Raw genomic sequence first — 18916 nt, 5'->3', positions numbered from 1 at the left:
ATCTTAGTATTAACTTTTTATGGAAAAAGAAAAAAAAAGATTAAAATCATTACATGGCAAGAATGAGATCCCCAAATTCCTTCTCCAAATAGATACAACGATATAAATATTATGAAAAATTACTATTTATTGTTTATGTTTACTTGGAGAAAAAGTTTAGGGATCTCATTTGTCTTGCTTAGATTACTTAATTTATAAGTTATTTTTAATTGGATGGAATTTGGAAAAGGCTAATTATGATGCAATTTTAGTATAATTTGAGAAGTTCTAATCGAAATTATAGGGAAAAGACTAATTATGATGCAATTTCGGTATAGTTTAAATCCAATCCAATCCAATCCAAATTATTTTAATAATCTATGTTAAAATTGTCAAGAGTTACTCCTGTACGAGTTTAGTGCAAAACATTACACATACAATATATAGAGATTATTTTATAAAGTGAATATTGGGGAGATGGAAAATAAGGTATTGATGTTAATATTAAAATTAAATTAAATAAGAACACCTTTTTATCTTAAATACTAAAGATCACAAATGATAGGAATAATGATGATTTTAGAATTTAGTTATTAAAAAATCTCACCATTGTTTGCTCTTCTTGTAATAGTAGTTGAATATACATAAATATACTTATCATTTTAAAAATTATGTTGATTTTAAAAATAGTAGTGAACTACATATATTTCTAATTCTAAGTAAGAGCTTATCTCATAATGATTCTAAAGATTTAGAAGTAACTTTTAAAATTTAAACATTTAGTTTATAAATCACTTATAAAAATCCAAAAAATCGAATAGTATTTAAACTCATTTTGAAGTGGTTAAAAAGTGTTTAGTTTATAAGACTTTTGTTAGTATTGCTTCTATTAAAAATGCTTTTAAAAATAATCATTTAGAACTCGTTTAAGAATTATTATTATTAAAGTGCTTTTAGTCTATAACATTTTTCTTACAAGTAGTACTTCAATTGGAATTGGAAATGTTTTTAAGTAGATACACTTATAGTTGTTGTGATATTTTTAAAAACCAAAATATATATATATTAATAATATTTTTGGTGGCATGTTATATAATAGTATTCAAAAGTTTATCACAACACCTTCAAGTATTAAAAAATGTTGTTCATCTTTTTAAAGTCACTTTCAAATGTACCATAAATATGATTCTTTCAAAAATAAAAATATCGATAGTGATTTTAAGAAATATTTTTAACATTTTTAACACTTGAAAATTTTTATTTTTCAAGTATTCAAAATATTTATTAAAATCATTTATAATAAAAAATAAAAATAATTACCCACACATGCATACTTAAATTCCTTAACTTTGCCACCATTGTTGTTACTTTAGTTGGTTTCTCTCCTCTATTTTATTATATATTTATGTATCTTTTTTCTAAAATTAATTACATTTAATTTAAACTTTTATTTTCAGACTCTTTGCAACGCCTGTGGATTAAAGTATTGGCGACGCCAGCGGAAGGAGGGTGAAGCAAGGCCTTATCTTCTACCGGACCTCAACGAGCTTCCAGAGCTGGGCCTGGACCTGGACCTGGATCTCAATCAATTTCCTCAGCCATGAAAGCTCCTCCTCAAGCCATTAACCTTTTCTTTAAGAAAGGTTTTTTCTTTTACATTTTTGAATAAATGAATAGATGGCATCAATAAATGAGAATATTACTATTTTTGGTGACTCAAGTTACACCATTTTGAAATGCTTTATGCCAGAATTAGTGGTTACAATGTAAGGAAAAAAAAAAAAAAAATTTTAAAAAAAAAAAAAAAATATATATATATATATATATATATAATATATATATATATATATATATATATATATATATATATTTAAAATTTATAAATTATTTTATATATTTCTTTGAATTCATTTCACTTATTTTTCATTGTTACATAAAAGTTAAATAATTTTAGGTTATGTTTGGTTTCTGAAAAATATTAAAGAAAGATAAAAAAATATAAAGAAAAATGATTTTTTCATGTTTGATTGTCCTGTGAAATATATCAAAGAAAATCAAATATAATTAAAACTAATTAAAATTTTATGCATTTTAAAATTATTTAATTTTTATATTAATAAATTAAAATAAATAAAATGAGTTTAAAATAATAATAAAAATAATTTATTTTTTTATTTTTCTTCACTTTTTCTTTCCTTCTACTTTTCCTTTATATTTTCTTTCCTTTGCATTTTCCTTCAAATTTTCAGGAACCAAACATAACATTAAAATACATAAATTTTCAAATAATTTTTATCATAGAAAAACATTTCCTTTAATTTTTTTTTTTCTTTCCTAAATATCTTTCGATAACCAAACATAACCTTTTATCTTTCGTTCAATAGGTTAATGCGTTCTCATGGCTCAAATCTCATCAAGGCTAAATCCATTCTCAAGCCCGAATCTACCTAGTAGATTTTTCGAAATAAGCTTTTGTATGGGGTGTGGATGGTTTAGAGTCTTTAACAATAAGTTGAAGAAGCATTTATAATATAGAAGGTATTTTTGACCCAAAAACACCCAAAAAGGACAATTACTTCAGCATCATATAGCAGAAGGTTCCGATAAAGATAGCTGTTAAGGAGGATTCTGTATCAAGGGCTGAATGGGCAAAGGAAAGAGCAAAAGATAAAATCAATAGACTCCCAAAATACATCAAAACCTAAACAACTCTTGATACTGCAATCCTCTGTCTATGTATCCGGAAAATCAGAACAAATAGAACACCTGAACACCCAACAACTAAAAGGCCATTGCAAAGAGTCAGTCCTAGCCGAAGGTAAGAGAAGAGGAAAGAGAGACATGGATCACATCCCTGCAGGTTTGCGTAACTCATCAGCTCCATGCGCAAAGTGACACCTCTCACCAAAGGTACATGACCCCTTCGTGAAGTTCTCGCAGAGCTTAGTCTTGAAGTTGTTTGCTGCAGCAGAGGCTTGCATTGCTGGGTTCCTCATGGGAGGCCCAGAGGCTGAGCTGATGTTCACAATGAGTTCACGAACCATGGCGCTGGCTTGCTTGATCTGATCAAATGTGCCCTCTAGTTCAATGTTCCTCAAGTTTGGATCTGAATCATGGTCCTTTATGGATAATTTGGCTCCAGTCAGGCGACAGATTTGCTTTGAGTTCACCCCACTTTTCCCAATGATGGCTCCAGCCAGTGAAGCATCAACACTGATTTTAGCAGTGGCAGAGGCTCCAAAACTAGCTGCTGCAGCAAGGCCAGGTGGGGGTGGCTCAAGCCTGCCAGCCAGCCTGCCTGATCCCATGCCACGATGATCTTCATGATGGGATGGAAGTGTTGGCTTCCCAAGCTCCCACTCACCATGGGCGAAATGGCATTTATCCCCAAACTTACAGCCTTCAGCCGAGTTGTATTTGTTGCACAAGCGGGTCTTCACAGCAGGTGGAGATGAACCATCTGGGAAAGAAGGGGGCACTGCAGGATTTCTTGCAGGTGGTGCAAGAGGTGTGTTTCCCCCAAGATTAACCATCTGAGACACTGCTTTAATGCCACCAGGAACATAATGCAAGAAGTGGCATCCCTCACCAAATGGGCACCCAGAAGTGCTGCACATCAATCAGAACCAAATGCATCAGGGCAAAAAGGAAACAGATAGAACAAAAATAAAAAGATACAACTGGTACCAGTGAAATCAATACAGTATAATAGCATGGATTGGTTTTATGTCCTTAAGACAATAAATACTCCTAACCAATCAAAAATTAAGCTCTAGATGGATTTCAAAACAGTAAGCTAGTCAAACAGGAACATGCCCGATGGGCTTCATGGGGCATATCTGGACTAAGAAAACCACATTTGTTATTTTCATTTTCAGATTAAGATGAACAAATAAAAAGTCGGGGAAAAAAAAAAGAAAAAAAAATCAGCCCTATTATAGAAAACATAATAGAGAAAACAGAAATAGCTTTAGTGTATTATGTGATAGAGATAAATAATACTGAATTTCTATTCCCATAAGAAAATCCTTGTTATTAAGCCAAACAAAATCAATGTTCATTTAATCAAGAATGAAAGCTAAGATACTAAAAATGAAGTATTATTCTCAGCCTGATTTATTCATCTGTGTAATTACTCAAGTATTTAATATTCAAGTATTTGGGCACATGAAATAATCTAGAGCGCCAAAGGACAAGAACTTGGGTTACCATCATCCAGATCAGTTAATTTAGGCTACACCTAGTCAAATGTAGATAGAATGACTGTGAATCAACTCCAAATATTTGAGAGAAAGACTGAATTCACAAGATAAGGAGAGGACTAGTGCTCATGATTTTGTGGAAGAAAACAACCCTCTGACTCACTAAAAATTGCACAATAGATTACACATCTCAATAGAATATACAAGCACATTAGCGATAATGCCTTGCAGAATATGTTTCCACACAATGAGCACATACTGTGATCCCTTGTCAATGCAGTGTAAACAAAGCTTTATGCTTGCATAAGCTTAAAGTTCTCTAGTTGCAAACATAATAAAGCTAGCTTCAGATCATGGAGGCAAGTCTGGAATGCAATGCAGATGGAAATAAATGTAATCATAAAGCCTACATAAGAAAAACCAGAAATGCAAATGAATAAAACCTCCCAGCAAATCAACCACATAAGAAGCAAGAAATCTTCCACATAAGCCAAGCAGTATTCTCTTAACAGGTTTGAGGGCCAAATCAAAACACATTTGAACTACTAATGTAGGATTATACTCCCCATGTCAACCTTTTTATTGGTCCCACTTTTCATTTTTCAATATTCTCCAAATATTTGTCTCCTTGGCAAAGGATGACCTCTTTGAATGCATAATACTACAGCATCAGGTATCTCATAAATTCAGAAATGTCATTTCCAGGTTGACAATTAACTAGCATTTGTCCTCCATCTGTTGGCATCTAGATTTCTAGAGCAAGAACCAACTGAAGTTGGATTTAATATCTATCTGAATAATATTCCTAATACTTCTTGCTTTTATCTGGATAGAAATGTTGGCATGCATATGACAAGAAAGTAGTCAGAAGGTTTTAAAAACTATAAAAAGTAGTTGGCAAGCATCTGAAATTAGGAAACCTCTCTTATCACTGTATAGAAGGGTTGGTCCTTCCATAAAAATCATCACGTTAACAAATCCTTGGGCTGCCAATGTTAACAATTCCCCTCTGGCTACTTGTTAGTCCTAGTGTCACAAACAATTGCATTGTATATGTTCTGATCCTACTTATCTTGAAACTTTTTTAGTCCAAAGATATTTACTGTAGTTCATTCCTACCATTAACTAATACTCTAGTTTTTTTTTTTGGACAAAAACCCATGTAACAAACAAACAACATGATTGTAGAAACCTTTCTGGCTTCCCATAAAACATTCAGTTGGTTCATCCAAAATCAATGAAAAGACACAGATGATCAATGCCAACCAACACATAACATCGTGCAGAACAAAATCAACTTCTGTATCCCATATTTTCTTGATAGGTACTGCTCTAGTGTACATATTTGAGTTTATATCAAAGCATCTATCCCAGGTTCCAACGTTCCACATAAGCTCATTTGGAATCACATCAACCTCTCTCCATTTCTCACGTGTTATTGCCTTGTTGACATATGTGAAGTTATATCTTATCTGTTAAATGTTGTTTCTTCTTTAAACAGCATCATAATATCTTTTGGAGACTATAGCATTCATGGTCAATCCCCATCACATGAAGCCAAACAACTTGTATGCTCTTGTTCCATATTTTCATTAAATTATTAAACCAAAGATCTATTGCATGAGCCAACAAGCTGCAATCTGGTTGAATCTGTTTTGATATCATATTAATAAGCACCTCACAAATGTGGTCACAAATCAGGTTATGTAGGTAGCATACAAGGATTACTCAAGAAGAAGATAAAGAAAAAAAAACCACCTCCTAGCTTAAAGGAGTAAGAATTCTAAGAAACTCTTCCACAACCAAAAAACCTACCTGAACATATGTAAGATATATCATGTTGGGAAAAAAAAAAAAAAAGAAATTTTCCACTTCAGTTCAAACAATTACAATATGGCAATTGAAACAGAGAGACAAACAAACAATGAGAAATTCTTTTGATAGGCAAAAAGCAAATACATTAATGCACCAATGAAAGGGTAAAGCCTAGTTAAAGAAAAACAGAGTAAAAATTTTAAATAAACAAGACACAGACACAGAGAGCCAACTCCTCAAGCCATCCCCCAATCTTGTCCACGGGATCAAATGAAGACAAAATTCCACAAGGAGGACCCAAGAGCAAAACCATGACTACAGAAAAAAAAAAAAAAACCCTTTTAAACAAGGTACCTCCAACCCCTTTAAAAGCTTAGACTTCCTACCAAATACACCAAAATGTCACAAAACAAAACTGCCCTCCAAAATTCCCTCCTCTTCCCCACAAAGGGATATGGAAAATAAGCCTTCTTTTTTAAAATGACAGGAAGCACTTCAACACTCCACATGACTTTCATCTCAAGAAGCATTAAAACTGAACAATTTTAAAAGTTTATATATGACAATAAGTTTCAAGTTCCTATGCATGTACCGGATACCCATGAATCCTCATTTTCCAACCAACTAGATGTTGCATAGGTATAGAAAATATGGGAGGACAATTTAGAAAATGAATTTTCAAAAATATGAATAAAAACCATAATGTTGTAGCAAACTAGATATAATCACTAAAAAAGATTGCTCTTTAATCAGATAGAGCGTAGAAAAATGATCAGAATGAAACTAACTTAAATAGCTTAATTCAAAATATCCAAAACTCTTAAATCTATTTGAAAAACGGATAGATTGCAACTGAAGCAATTAAATCAGTGGGAGAAATTCTGTACAAGGTTACATGAGATAAATACTAGCAGAATGAAGCATTTTTAATGCTTGACACACATTTCACTGCAACTAACTGAAGCAAAACCTACCAAACAAACAAAATGTGGGACAAAAACTAATTGTTTATCAATTCAAGCAGGAACTGAAAATAACATATGACATGATAAATTTAAGACCTTTAAAAGGGCTAAATCACTCCCTCAACTGAATCCAGGTTTTACAAATACAGTTTGATCCAATAGAATCTTGAATGACAAAGTAAAGCGCATGAAAAGTAATAAAAACGAAAGCCACAGAGAAAAAAGCCTGCCTATACTATTTAGCAGAACAAATAAGTTATGATCCTTATATCATAGAAAAGTTTTTAAAGGCAAAAGGATTTCCTGAGTTACAACTACAGCTCTGCAAGTGGCAAATCCAACTGTACGCTTGTGAATCAACCAGTTCTGTCCAATAGTCTTTGTTTACATGATTATAATAAAATGAATAACCTGTACCACAACTTTAGATGCCAATTCATTAGTCCAGATCACACTGCCTTTGGTTGCAGATATCATACAAAAACATTGCATAAAACCATTATATTCTCATTTGTCAACAAGTTTGCCCGGCAAGTTGTTAGTCCAATGTACTCTTGTGAATCAACCATTTCTGTTCAATAGTCTTGGTTATCATGATTAGAACAAAGAGTATGACCTGTATCACAGCTTTAAATACCCAATTCATTAGTCTTGATCACAATGATTTACTTAAAAAAAAATTATATACAATAATTTTCCTTAAGATTATAAGCATTAGCAATACATAAATTGAGATTGGAATATTTATTTTAGACAGGTTAAGATTTGAACCTGAAAAACTTTGTGCATGGCTTCGATTTGCTTCCTATACCAGATGAAAAGGACTCCATTTCTGTTGCAGCACATTAATTAATTTTCCTCAGTTAAAATTTCAGTGGGTTATTAATGTTGGAACTTTAAATAATATCCAAAGGTTATCATTTATTATCACTATAAACAACTAAGCCAGTTCAGAAAAATATAAACTATAAATTTGCATTTGATTGAAATAAAAGCCCAAATGAGCGAATGATAGCCTGTTTACTTGCTAAGAAACAAGAAGAAACGAAAATGAAAAGAAAAGAAAATTTGAAAAGTTATGTTTTTCTTTGTCTAGGATCCCAAGAAAACAAAATAATAAACTGGACTAAACCTTGTATAGTTACTCTTCTGAGTAAAGTTGAAATTTTTGTTTTATTAAGAAATTAGGGATTAAAAGAACAAGAAAAAGGTAAACCTTCAACTTTCTTTTCTTTTCCTCAGCTTTCTCAACAATTAAAGAGATAATAAGTACATACTTTCTTGCACAACAAAACCAAAAAGTACTACAAGATAAAAATTATGGAAAAAAAATTAGTGTTAAAAGGTAGAACCTCTATATACCCATCACCTCTTTCTTTATAATTATACATCTCATTCAGAATAATTCTTTCACAGACAATTATCTCCCATCCATTTCAAACATTTCTTGTCAAAATGGAGCCAAATCATGAGTCAATAGCAAAACACCAACATTTTCAATGATATGATTTGAGGAATACCCATTAACAAAAGGCATCACCATAACTCAAAATACGAAAATGCACTGACTGATGTGGTTTCCCCACAACAAAATTGACATTACTCAATATGCGAGAATGCACTGACTAATGTGGTTTCCCCATATCAAAATCTGGGTGCTCCTATAAAATGTGGAACAAGAATCATATATGGAAAACACCAGAAACAGGTATGAGACCAAGAAAGTCAAAGTAAAGCACAAGAATCATATAAAAGAGCTATCACCATTAAAAAAATAAATACAGAAAATCAAATTTTATTTACAATCCAATGCAAAAACAAGCCTCTGTCCCAAACTAAGATATCAAAAGGTACAGTAATTTAAAACCCAACTGAAACAACAATTTGTGAAGAAAACGTATGATATCTGTTAAGAACTCCATAAACATGTCTGAAAATTTTATAGGAGATTTCTAACAGGGAAAAGTTCAAACTCCATTAGGATACTAGAAACTAGCTTACCTTACATATTTATTGATGAGAAAGCTTACTTAAAGAAAAGATACAAAGTAACAAATCCAATTTACTCTATTGCTTTGGTTTCAAACCCAATAACCCAACTAGCTTAACTATTTTTATTAGAATCAACTAAGGAGGTGCGGTATTATGGCAGTTGGCCTCCTTAAAAGCACAACCATTCCTTTGGCACCTGAGAAAACAGGGGAAAAAATCCCTCACTGGTCCAATGAAGGCTTCTCTTTTCTATTTTCGTTTTCAAACTTTTGATTTCTCTATCTTTCTCAGTAACATATAAGCTCATGGCAGTTGCTAAAAGAGAGTGCCCTTTAGCCTTTTAAAACAATCATTTCCCCCTTCTAAAACATTCATTTCTTTTGTTTTACTAACTATTCTCAGCAATCTAAGATTCAAACAAAGCAAACAAAAATGCCAAGTTACCAAAGCCCTAGCTTCACCATATACAACCCTGCTTTTTTTCTCATATAAATATGTCCCTAAGTCTTACAACTCTTTTTTTCCAACATTTTCTTAGTGTCCAAACGGAGATACAGACAAACCAAAATCCAATAAAAAGATAACGAACAGAGAAAACTTGAAGAATTTAATCACAAAAGCAATGCGCGTACGAACCTTGCTTGGATTTCTTGAATCCCCCATTTCCATTCAAAGTACCCTCTTGCCTCCCTCTCTTGCGAGCACCTCCAAGCTCCATAGCTACCACCAACGATCAGATCGAAAAAATCGAACAATGGAAAGAAACAACCAGAAAATGAAAGAAAACTCTAGGGAAAAAAAATCACAAAACCAAGATGAATGAATCAAATAGGTCGAGAAACAGTGAGAAAATCTCACAAAAAGAGAGAGCAAGAACCCTAGAGAGAAAGAGAGAGAGTACAAGGCGGATTTGAAAATTAGGTTTAAATGCAGTTGATAGTTGATGGTTTTCACGTGCTACAAGTGGGTGATGTTATCAATCGTGTCATCACCGCTGCTCTCTGAATCAAAAGATCTACAGGTTATTGAGCTAGAAATAATAGGCCCATGGGCTCACTGGTTGTTTTGTTGTTTATATAGAAGAGATTCACGGGCTCCTCCTTGGGCCTCTTTTAAGCCAAAAATTATGGCCCTTTTGGTTGTGGATGCTAGAATGAGATCTATTGGGCTTAGAGAGTCCTCTAGTGAGCCTAAGCGCATGGGTCATTTGTTCTGGCCCAGGAAACATTTTTTTTTAATTAAGTAGAGAACATTTTTCTAGAAATGAAAAACAAATTGTCAAGGATATTTTGAGTCTTCCCACTTAGCTCAAATTACTTAATACTCAGTGGGAAGTAGTTTCAAGGATAGAGATGAATTAGCTCTGAAGCATTTCATCAAGGCACTTAAGAAAATGAAGCAAAGGGTGGCATAAGGCCAAAAACATCAAGAAGAAGAAAGAGGATTCCTATTGTGATATGACACAAATGAGTATGAATTCATAAACTCAAACCACTGCTCTCAAGCTATATATGTCGAGTCTCCTTCATCAAGGCTAGTCAAGTGTTTCTACTAGATGACATTAGATTACGCATATATGCTTCAAAGAATTCATGTCTTTTTTTCCCCCTTTTGAGTGTTAAAAAAAGGCATGATATGCATATTGAACTCAAATTCTATAAGTTTAAACTTTTAGGTTATGTTTGGTTCTCGGAAAATACTAAGGAAAGAAAAAAATACAAAGAAAAATGATTTTTTCATATTTGGTTGTCCTATGAAAAATATAAAAGAAAATAAAATATAATTAAAACTTATGTATTTTTAAATTATTTAATCTTTATATTGATGAATTAAAATAAATAAAATAAATTTGAAGTAATAAAAATAATAATTTATCAACTTTTAATTTATTTTTTTATTTTCTTTCACTTTTTCTTTTCTTCTACTTTTTCTGTATATTTTCTTTCCCTTGTATTTTCCCTCAAATTTTATGGGAACCAAACATAGCTTAGAAAATTTGTAATCTATGCATCTGGCTATAGTTGTTTCTCCTCTCCCCTAATTTTATAGTCTATGCATCTCTCAATATACAAGTATGGAGTTGCACGTGAGAGAAGGCGTATATACATATTCATCTCTCCATGTGCAAGTATGGAGCCGCATATGAGAAATGGTGTATATACATATTGAACTCAAATCATGTAACCTTAAACATTTGAAAAAATCAATAATTTAACATTGACAAGTTTCATTTGTGTTAATCACGCCATTATGTATCTTTTCCTATATTTTTTCTTTATATGCTCCATCTAATGAATAAATTGCTGAGCATATCAATCACAGGATCCAATGTTGCTTAAGAAATAGTTGGAACTGCACAATCTTAAGTATTGACTGAGTACTACTAGTTGGTAAGCATAATGGTATAAGACACTAAGATGCAGTATTTTTCTACTTTTCCTTCTTCCCCACTATTTTCCTCACAACCAAACAAAAAAAAAATGATACTTTTCTATTTTTTTTTCCTCTTTATTTTTTCAAGATCCATACCTAACTTCCTTTTTCCTTAAATGGAAGATAGTGGTGCTAGGAATTACTAGCAACTTATGTGTGGTGATAAGAGGTTTCTACAGTAGTGAGGCATACTGCAGTATATATAAGAATGTTGCAAAAGTCCATGCAAAAATGATGATGGTTATGATGAATAGGAACCTATTAAATCCATTACAGGAATGAATGTCCTAGTGCTTTTTGGATATGCCCAAAATCCTCATAGCTAGACCTCCATTGCCTCCTTTTGGCTTTGGTCATGTCTTGTAGAGACCAAACAACTCCTGTAGAATATCGGCTTCTTGGGAGGTGGATGGACACATCAAAGAGATTGCAATCACAAGGTCAACTTTCCCATCTTGTAAAGTCCCATTTCTAATCATGTCCATTGTTTAAAATTCTTTCAAATTTTTATATACATATTATTTACTATTTATAATGTTTATTAACTATTTTTTAAAACAGATTCTAACTAAGAAAGCATAAAATTATTTTCTTTTTTTTTTAAATAGAAAATATGGTATTATACAAATATGAAAAATAAAACACTATATATAAAAGTTATTTTTAAAATATTTAAAAATATTTTAGATTATCAAAAAAAATATTTTTTCTATAAAATATCATAAAATTATTTTCAAAAATTATTTTTCGGAATGGTTTTGGAAAAAACGATTATTAAACAAAGTCTTAAACTCCGTTATGTTCGATACAAATTAAGGCATATATTTTACAAGTAAGTTTGGCCTCCAACAAAGAACTTCCAGGGATTTTTCTAAATTTTTCGGTTTGAAGTTTTAAAAACCTTGGTATTAATTAGATTGATAACTAATGGGACCTTGTGGGTTAATTTATGTTTTATCATTGGCCATGACATAGATATAGATTTCGACATCAATCGAATCGCAAAGATACATAAATTTTACGATTAAAAAGGATTGATTTCATCTGATATCGACATTCTAGCGTGGCACAACTGCATTATTCATTCGATCGATACATGTTGTGTATGACTTTTTTGAGAGGATATCCCTCTTATTCACTGGCTTGGATTTCATGGGATATCAATCTTTTCCAGCTTCACAGTACGTATGTCTCCCTTATGGGTATGGAGTACTTGAAACTGAACCACAAGGTTAAGTACTGATATGAAATCACTATAAGGATATGGAAATTATATATAGACTATAGTGGAGGCCAGAAATATGAGACGCACATATGCATATTGTGTATACTGTGAGCTATTTTTTGGTCCCACACATATGTTGCAGATTAATTCGGGCTTTTGGTACATTTGGGGAGGTAGAAACTGATCCAAATATGCATGTATCCATCATTTTTTTTACACCTTTTGGCATTAAGACAAGCACATTTTTTCCTTTTCTTTTTCTTTTTCTTTTTCCTTTTTTTTTGTGTCAATTTTCACTAGAGCATGGAATTTTGGAGAATTAATTTACATGGTGCAATGGCGCCCTACATACATATTCATCTACCAATAATTTATTAGCATAATTAAGTGTTATAAAGAAGAGAGTGGAAGGCAGTATATACTTTCATGCTCGTTTCTATGGTTACTTCTTACACGATGAAGTCATGTTTGTCTATACATTGGAGCTCCTTCCCTTTATTTAATAAATCTTATCAATAATTTGTACAGTTTACACTCTTTGACTCTATCCATGAATTATTCAGTAATAAATCTTTTACAATGAGATCTACTTATATAATAAGTATATTTAATTATGAAGATTAGTCAAGTAGTTGACCCTATTAGTCCATTCCTGATCCTTCAAATCTTGATATCTCTACTGATTTAAATGTTAATTTAATTTCTCATCGAGGTTATGTTTGACTTTTGAAAAACTCAAAAAAAATATAAGGAAAAGAAAATAATGAGAAAAATGAAAATTACCTTAAAAATATTACATAAAAAGTAAGGACACTTGTAAAACTTTATTGTCCAAAACAACCCGCCAACAAACTTTTACATCCTTTTGTATCCACCAAGCATATGCAAAACCTTCTCAGTCCACGTCACTCCATTCCTCCTCCCACAATTTGTTTGTCCATTCTTCCTTGCCACAGAAGTTGTTATACATGTCAAATTTTATTGTCAAAAACAATACAACTAAAGAAGATTTTTTTTTTTTCTTTTTTTTATCCACCAAACACTGTTCTGGAAATGTCTCTTAAAAGTAATCTAAAATCTCTCCAATCGTGAAAGTAACTTAAATCTCTCTTATTTCATAAGTTTCTCTTCCTCAATTATAATATGAGAAAATCATTTTTTTAATATTTTTATTCTTTTTTTTATATTTTCTAATAAAGAATTATAACCAAAGATATAACAGAAAAAAGAAATCATATAAATGTGTCATGAGAAACCTTTGGATCAAATGGATGGAAAGGTCAACGTCTATGATAAACCAATAAATAATTATGAAACTTTAGAAATTTTTTAAAAAACCAAGCATAACTAGATCTTCCCAACTTCATAATATCAGCAAACCCATAAATACAAAGAAGCTAGCAACAATTTTACTTATGTACATATCTCCATACCCCAAAAACTAGAGCAATGCTTCCTTATCCAGGACAATGCATGCATGATTGTGAAAATCTCCCAATACAGAGAAGGAAAACGAAAATATCAAAATGCAAACCTACAATATTGAATTTTTGGTGGCTCTAGACTAGTGGAGCTAAACTTTTTCCTTCATCTACTGCATGCCCATCCTCCTGATCCTTTTCCTTTTCAAAGCTCTCAAGGTTGATGGACTTATACCACTTCGCGCAGAACACGTAAATCACAAAATCGATCACAGTTAGCACGGCGATAAGGAAGTAAAACCGGTCCAGATGACCGGTATTTAGGTCTTCCGGGATCCAACCAGGGTTGTCACCTCTAGTTGTGACCCCCATCACAATATTAACCAGCAAACTACTCACATAATTGCCTAGAGAGATGGAAGCCATGCACAAAGAGCTTCCAAGGCTTTTTATCCCATCTGGGGCTTGCCCATTGAAGAACTCCAGCTGCCCTACATACATGAAAACTTCAGAAGCGCCTACAAGAACATACTGTGGAGTTTGCCAAAATATGCTTAAAGAGCTAGCCTCTTCATTGGGGGAAACCCTACGGAGCCTCCCGAGCTCCGTTAAACCAGCAGCTATCATTGCTGCTATACCAATGATGAGCCCGATACCCATTCGTTGAAGCTCACTCATGCCCTTAGGGTTTCCAGTTAATTTTCCGGAGATGGGCACCAAGATTTGGCGGTAAATTCCAGTGCAAAGAAGCACACTGAATATGTCAAATGCTGACATGCTGGCAGCTGGAATCTCGAAGTTGCCGATCTTTCTGTTCATCACATCTCCTTGCTCGACAAATAGGGAAGCCATTTGAGTGAAGATAACAGAGTATATGATGGTGCATAGCCATATTGGCAACATTTTTATAACACATTTGGCTTCTTCAACTTGAGTCACAGTGCAAAGTCTCCATGGATTAGGGTCCACCATATCGGCCTCTATCATCGTGGCGGCCTTGTCTAGGAACCTGATCAATATCAAGGATGTTGTTAATAAATAGATGAAAATATAATAAATTTTTAACAAAAAAAAAAAGAAGAAGAAGAAGAAGAAAAAGAAAAAAGAAAAAAAAAAGCAAAAACAACTACTCACTCAATCTCATTGCTGTGAAGAATCTTCCTACTACCTTTGATGGCAGATTCTGATCCTTCTAGCTCATACAAACCATCACCATTTTCAGGAACAACGACATCCCATTTGCGGAAGGCAGCGACGAATACCTGAGCAACTCGGGGCAAAGGGTTGCCACACGGTTTAATATGCCGATAACCCGATGAGCCACACAAGAATATTACTAGGGCAATAATAGCTGAACCTGTTGACACCAGGAACCCTAGTGTCCATTTCCCAGAATCCTCAAAATAGACCAAAATGGTGTTGGAAAAGAGAGACCCCAAGTTAAGTGCAAAGTAGAAATAGCTGAAGAAAACTGTCTTGGAGTTCATTTCTCTAGGGTTTGTCTCATCGAATTGATCTGCTCCAAGGGTGGCTAGCGTGGGTTGGTGCCCGCCATAACCAAAGGCCACTAAATATATGGAGGAGTAGAAAACGCCGAGTCCTACAGAAGAAGATGGCGAGCACAGCGTGGTTCTATCACCACAGCCCTTGGGTTCAATCAAGAAAAGCCAGGATGATAGCGATAATAGCAACAAACCCTAATCACCATGCAAAAATTATTCCCACACATATCAATAGTATTACTCAAAACAATTCAGATCATTGTTGAAAAAGAAATGGTGATGATCATATATATTACCAGCACTAAGATGACTTGAAAGATGGCACAAGTCAAGTATCGACCCCAGTAGGAATCACTGAGAAATGCTCCAATCAATGAGCATAAATATACAGTTCCAGTCCACTTGCTGACACTGTTGGCAGCATTTGCATTGTCTTGAGAAAGAACTCTGGTTAAGAACAAAACCAAGTTCACTCCAACTCCAAAGAAAGCTAGTGTTGCTAGGCCTTGATTTGCTGCATCAGAAAGGAAGAAATCAAGATCACTTTACAGAAACCAAAAGAGAAAAAAAGTTGATAAAAATTTTCCCAAGTTGAGAAAAGCTTTTTGGCCTTTGAGAAAAACCAAAAACATGGAATTTCTCTATTGAAAACCCTTATCATTTTCCAAAATATATACTTCTTTGAATGAATTTTTTGACAGTATGTGTAGTAAGCGTTCCAACTCCTGACAAGCTTATCAAAGAATTTCTAGTATGTTTTGATAAGTACCCAGTAGGAGACTAGCTGATTTCCACCCTCCTGTGGCATTTCCAGTGATGAAGCCTTGAAATTGAAAAGCACCCATCATCTTCTTCTTCTTCTTCTCTTCATTCCCATGCCAGTCTCTGTTCACAGCTTCTGATCCTCCAACTCTATTAGTTTCTTGGCGAACCTGTTTGATTCAAATGAAAAAAATAACAATAATTAAAAAAAAAAAAATCGAAAGGAAAAAAGGAGATAAAAATATCAAAAAACAAAATTGGTAAAATTACATCAATATTGATAAAATTACATTCTTAATTTTATGTAAAAAAAAATTATATTATATCAAGAAGTAAATGCATAAGTAATTTAGGGTATACCACGGCCATGTTTCTACTAATGGGCTGGGCAGGCCCAAGACATATTTATAAATCCAGCCCATAAGTCTGCCCCACAAAGTAGGCTGTTGAGCATGACCATGCAATTTCATGCATTTTATGTCAAATTTATTTTATAAAAATTAAAGAGCATATTATTATATTTTCTAATTTCTAATTTTTTACTTAAAAAGAATTTATTCAAATGAATTAAACAAACCTGTAGCGCTATCTCATTGGTGGTGTTGTGCGGGTCCATAATGACTATAGGAGATTTTGTTTCTGTAAAATATTAAATTTAGTCAGCTCGAAGATGGTATCATACCAAATCGATATTTACAAAACCATGACTATAAAATCTAAAACTTAGAAAAGTAAATTAGTTGAGGACATGAAAATAATTATTTTAAGAATTAACTTGAATAATTAAGCAACCAAATAACTCTAACAATAAATCTATCAAACTTAATTACAAAAAGAAAAGAAAAGAAAAAAGGAAAAACCCAAATGGGTACTCTCATAATGTATATGCAAATTATAACTAAAGAACACAAAAAGTAAATATAGAAGGAGAGCTCACAGGGAATTGGTAGAAGAAGATGATGCTAGAGGTGGAGAGAAGTTTCCAAGGAGAAGTTGAGGAGTGTGGTGTGAGATTAAGCTAAATATATAGGGAAACAGAAAGAGAAATGGTTGTTTCCAACAAATATTAAATAAAAAAAAATATTGTCTCACATGCTATGGCAAAACAAAAACATTAATGTATGGAAAATGTAAGAAAATATGGGTGGAGGGGAGAGAAAAGGAGAGATTTGCTTAGAAAAGTTGTGTGCCACAAACAAAAGTCATTCCCCAAATGAAAACTCTAATTTTGAGTGGGATTCTAATTCCTTGTGGGGTCATTTTCAAGGAGGAAAACACTTTCATTGCCATGGAAAACAAAAAAGAAAGAATTTGCAGTGAAAATGGAAGAAAATGATATTGGTGGAGGGGAGAAGATCTACATGAGACACTGTGTGCCATGAATTGGGTCATGGCTCAAATGAGAACCCTCTTAGTGGGATTTCAATTCCTGGTGAAAATGATATCCTTTTTCTTATACTTTCTCTTTCCTAGATTTTTCTTTTTTTATTGATAATCTCTTCTCATTTTCACTCTTCCTTTATATCTTTATCTTCAACAACTTTTTCTATTAATTTCATCACTAACCATTTGAGCAGTGGCTGCTACCAAAATAGTGTTATTTTTCTACTTTTTTTTCTTCCATTTTCCCTCTAATTTTTTAATATTCAAATAAAATCTAAAAATGACTACAAAACATTTCATGCATGAAAACAAAAAAAAAATCAGTGAAATGATTAAGAAAAAACTTGTTGAATTAAAGGTATACTATGTTTGGGTATATATTGTTAAGTGTTGATATCAATCAGACCAAAGGGCAACTATTCAAGCTAGGATTTTGCTTTCGTATGAAGAGATCATTTCTATGTTTGTTCAAAGAATCAAAACTCAAACCCCAATTGGGATAAGATCCAAATCTAATCATAGTATTATCCACCAAAACAAAGTAAACGTAAGGGAATTTATATACCAAATCATTAGGGTTTTTGCTTTGAAGCTATCTAATAAAAGGTAACCAATTTGATCTCTCTTTGTAACCAACAATGGATCTAAAAAAAAAAATCACTAATTTTCTAATTCTGGATCATAATATAAATAAATTGCTTATTTTTGGAAAATATTCAAAAACTAAAAATAATAATGAAAATTCAACCTAAATCACAAGATCCATAATGCATCTAGAATTTCACCTGCCTTTCACAAAATTTGGTGATGTATGCGAAAAGAAATGGGCAATGGCTACCCTCCTCCAGATTCCGGGGATGGCGAAGATTGTGTATCAACAACAAAAGGCAGCAAATCCTGCCGGAAAATCACTTGGCCGGCGAGAAAATCACTCAAGAAACTGTCAAACCCTATTGTCATTTATGGTGAATACCTCCCAAGCTAGAAGCTTAATTTGCCCTCAAAGGACTAAGGCTAGATCTCAATTCAAACCACACGAGAAACCATAATCAAATTTCATGCAAACCCTAATTAAGAATCTCTTGATAGATCTAAGCTCACTGTTGAATATTCACCTGCAAAGCCTAATTTCAATATATAGGAATAGATAAAACGTGTAGCTCTTCCTCTCGTATTCTGTTAGAGTAACTGAGTCCACGTAAAACTCCATCCATAACCGATCACTTTCTATTTTTTT

At 32.9% G+C, this 18916-nt stretch overlaps 2 protein-coding genes across 4 annotated transcripts; both read right to left on the bottom strand.

Moving 5' to 3' along the window:
- Window positions 1-2520: 2520 nt before the first annotated feature.
- LOC117916540 (zinc finger CCCH domain-containing protein 14-like) lies at window positions 2521-9903 on the bottom strand. Its single transcript, XM_034832623.1, has 3 exons — window positions 9590-9903; window positions 7733-7793; window positions 2521-3588 (listed from the first exon to the last, which is right to left on the bottom strand). The coding sequence occupies exons 1-3, from the start codon at window positions 9669-9671 to the stop codon at window positions 2826-2828; spliced, it is 906 nt and encodes a 301-aa protein (XP_034688514.1). The 5' UTR covers window positions 9672-9903; the 3' UTR covers window positions 2521-2825.
- Window positions 9904-13970: 4067 nt separating this feature from the next.
- LOC117916049 (protein NRT1/ PTR FAMILY 7.1) lies at window positions 13971-18840 on the bottom strand. Of its 3 annotated transcripts, none has more exons than XM_034831855.1 (6): window positions 18465-18840; window positions 16874-16935; window positions 16304-16466; window positions 15831-16048; window positions 15167-15729; window positions 13971-15041 (listed from the first exon to the last, which is right to left on the bottom strand). In XM_034831855.1, exons 2-6 carry the CDS (start codon window positions 16910-16912, stop codon window positions 14171-14173), a joined length of 1854 nt encoding a protein of 617 aa, XP_034687746.1. In that variant the 5' UTR covers window positions 16913-16935; window positions 18465-18840; the 3' UTR covers window positions 13971-14170. The 3 variants fall into 3 exon arrangements, with proteins under 3 accessions (XP_034687746.1, XP_034687747.1, XP_034687748.1); XM_034831856.1 differs by having other exon boundaries at window positions 18469-18840; XM_034831857.1 differs by lacking the exon at window positions 18465-18840 and adding an exon at window positions 17234-17302.
- Between the last annotated feature and the right edge of the window lie 76 nt (window positions 18841-18916).

The sequence above is a fragment of the Vitis riparia genome, chromosome 6 (genome assembly GCF_004353265.1).
Source record: "Vitis riparia cultivar Riparia Gloire de Montpellier isolate 1030 chromosome 6, EGFV_Vit.rip_1.0, whole genome shotgun sequence".
Classification (NCBI taxonomy): Eukaryota; Viridiplantae; Streptophyta; class Magnoliopsida; order Vitales; family Vitaceae; genus Vitis; species Vitis riparia.
Note: the sequence above shows the minus strand (reverse complement) of the source record. Positions and strands in the feature narration are given on the sequence as shown.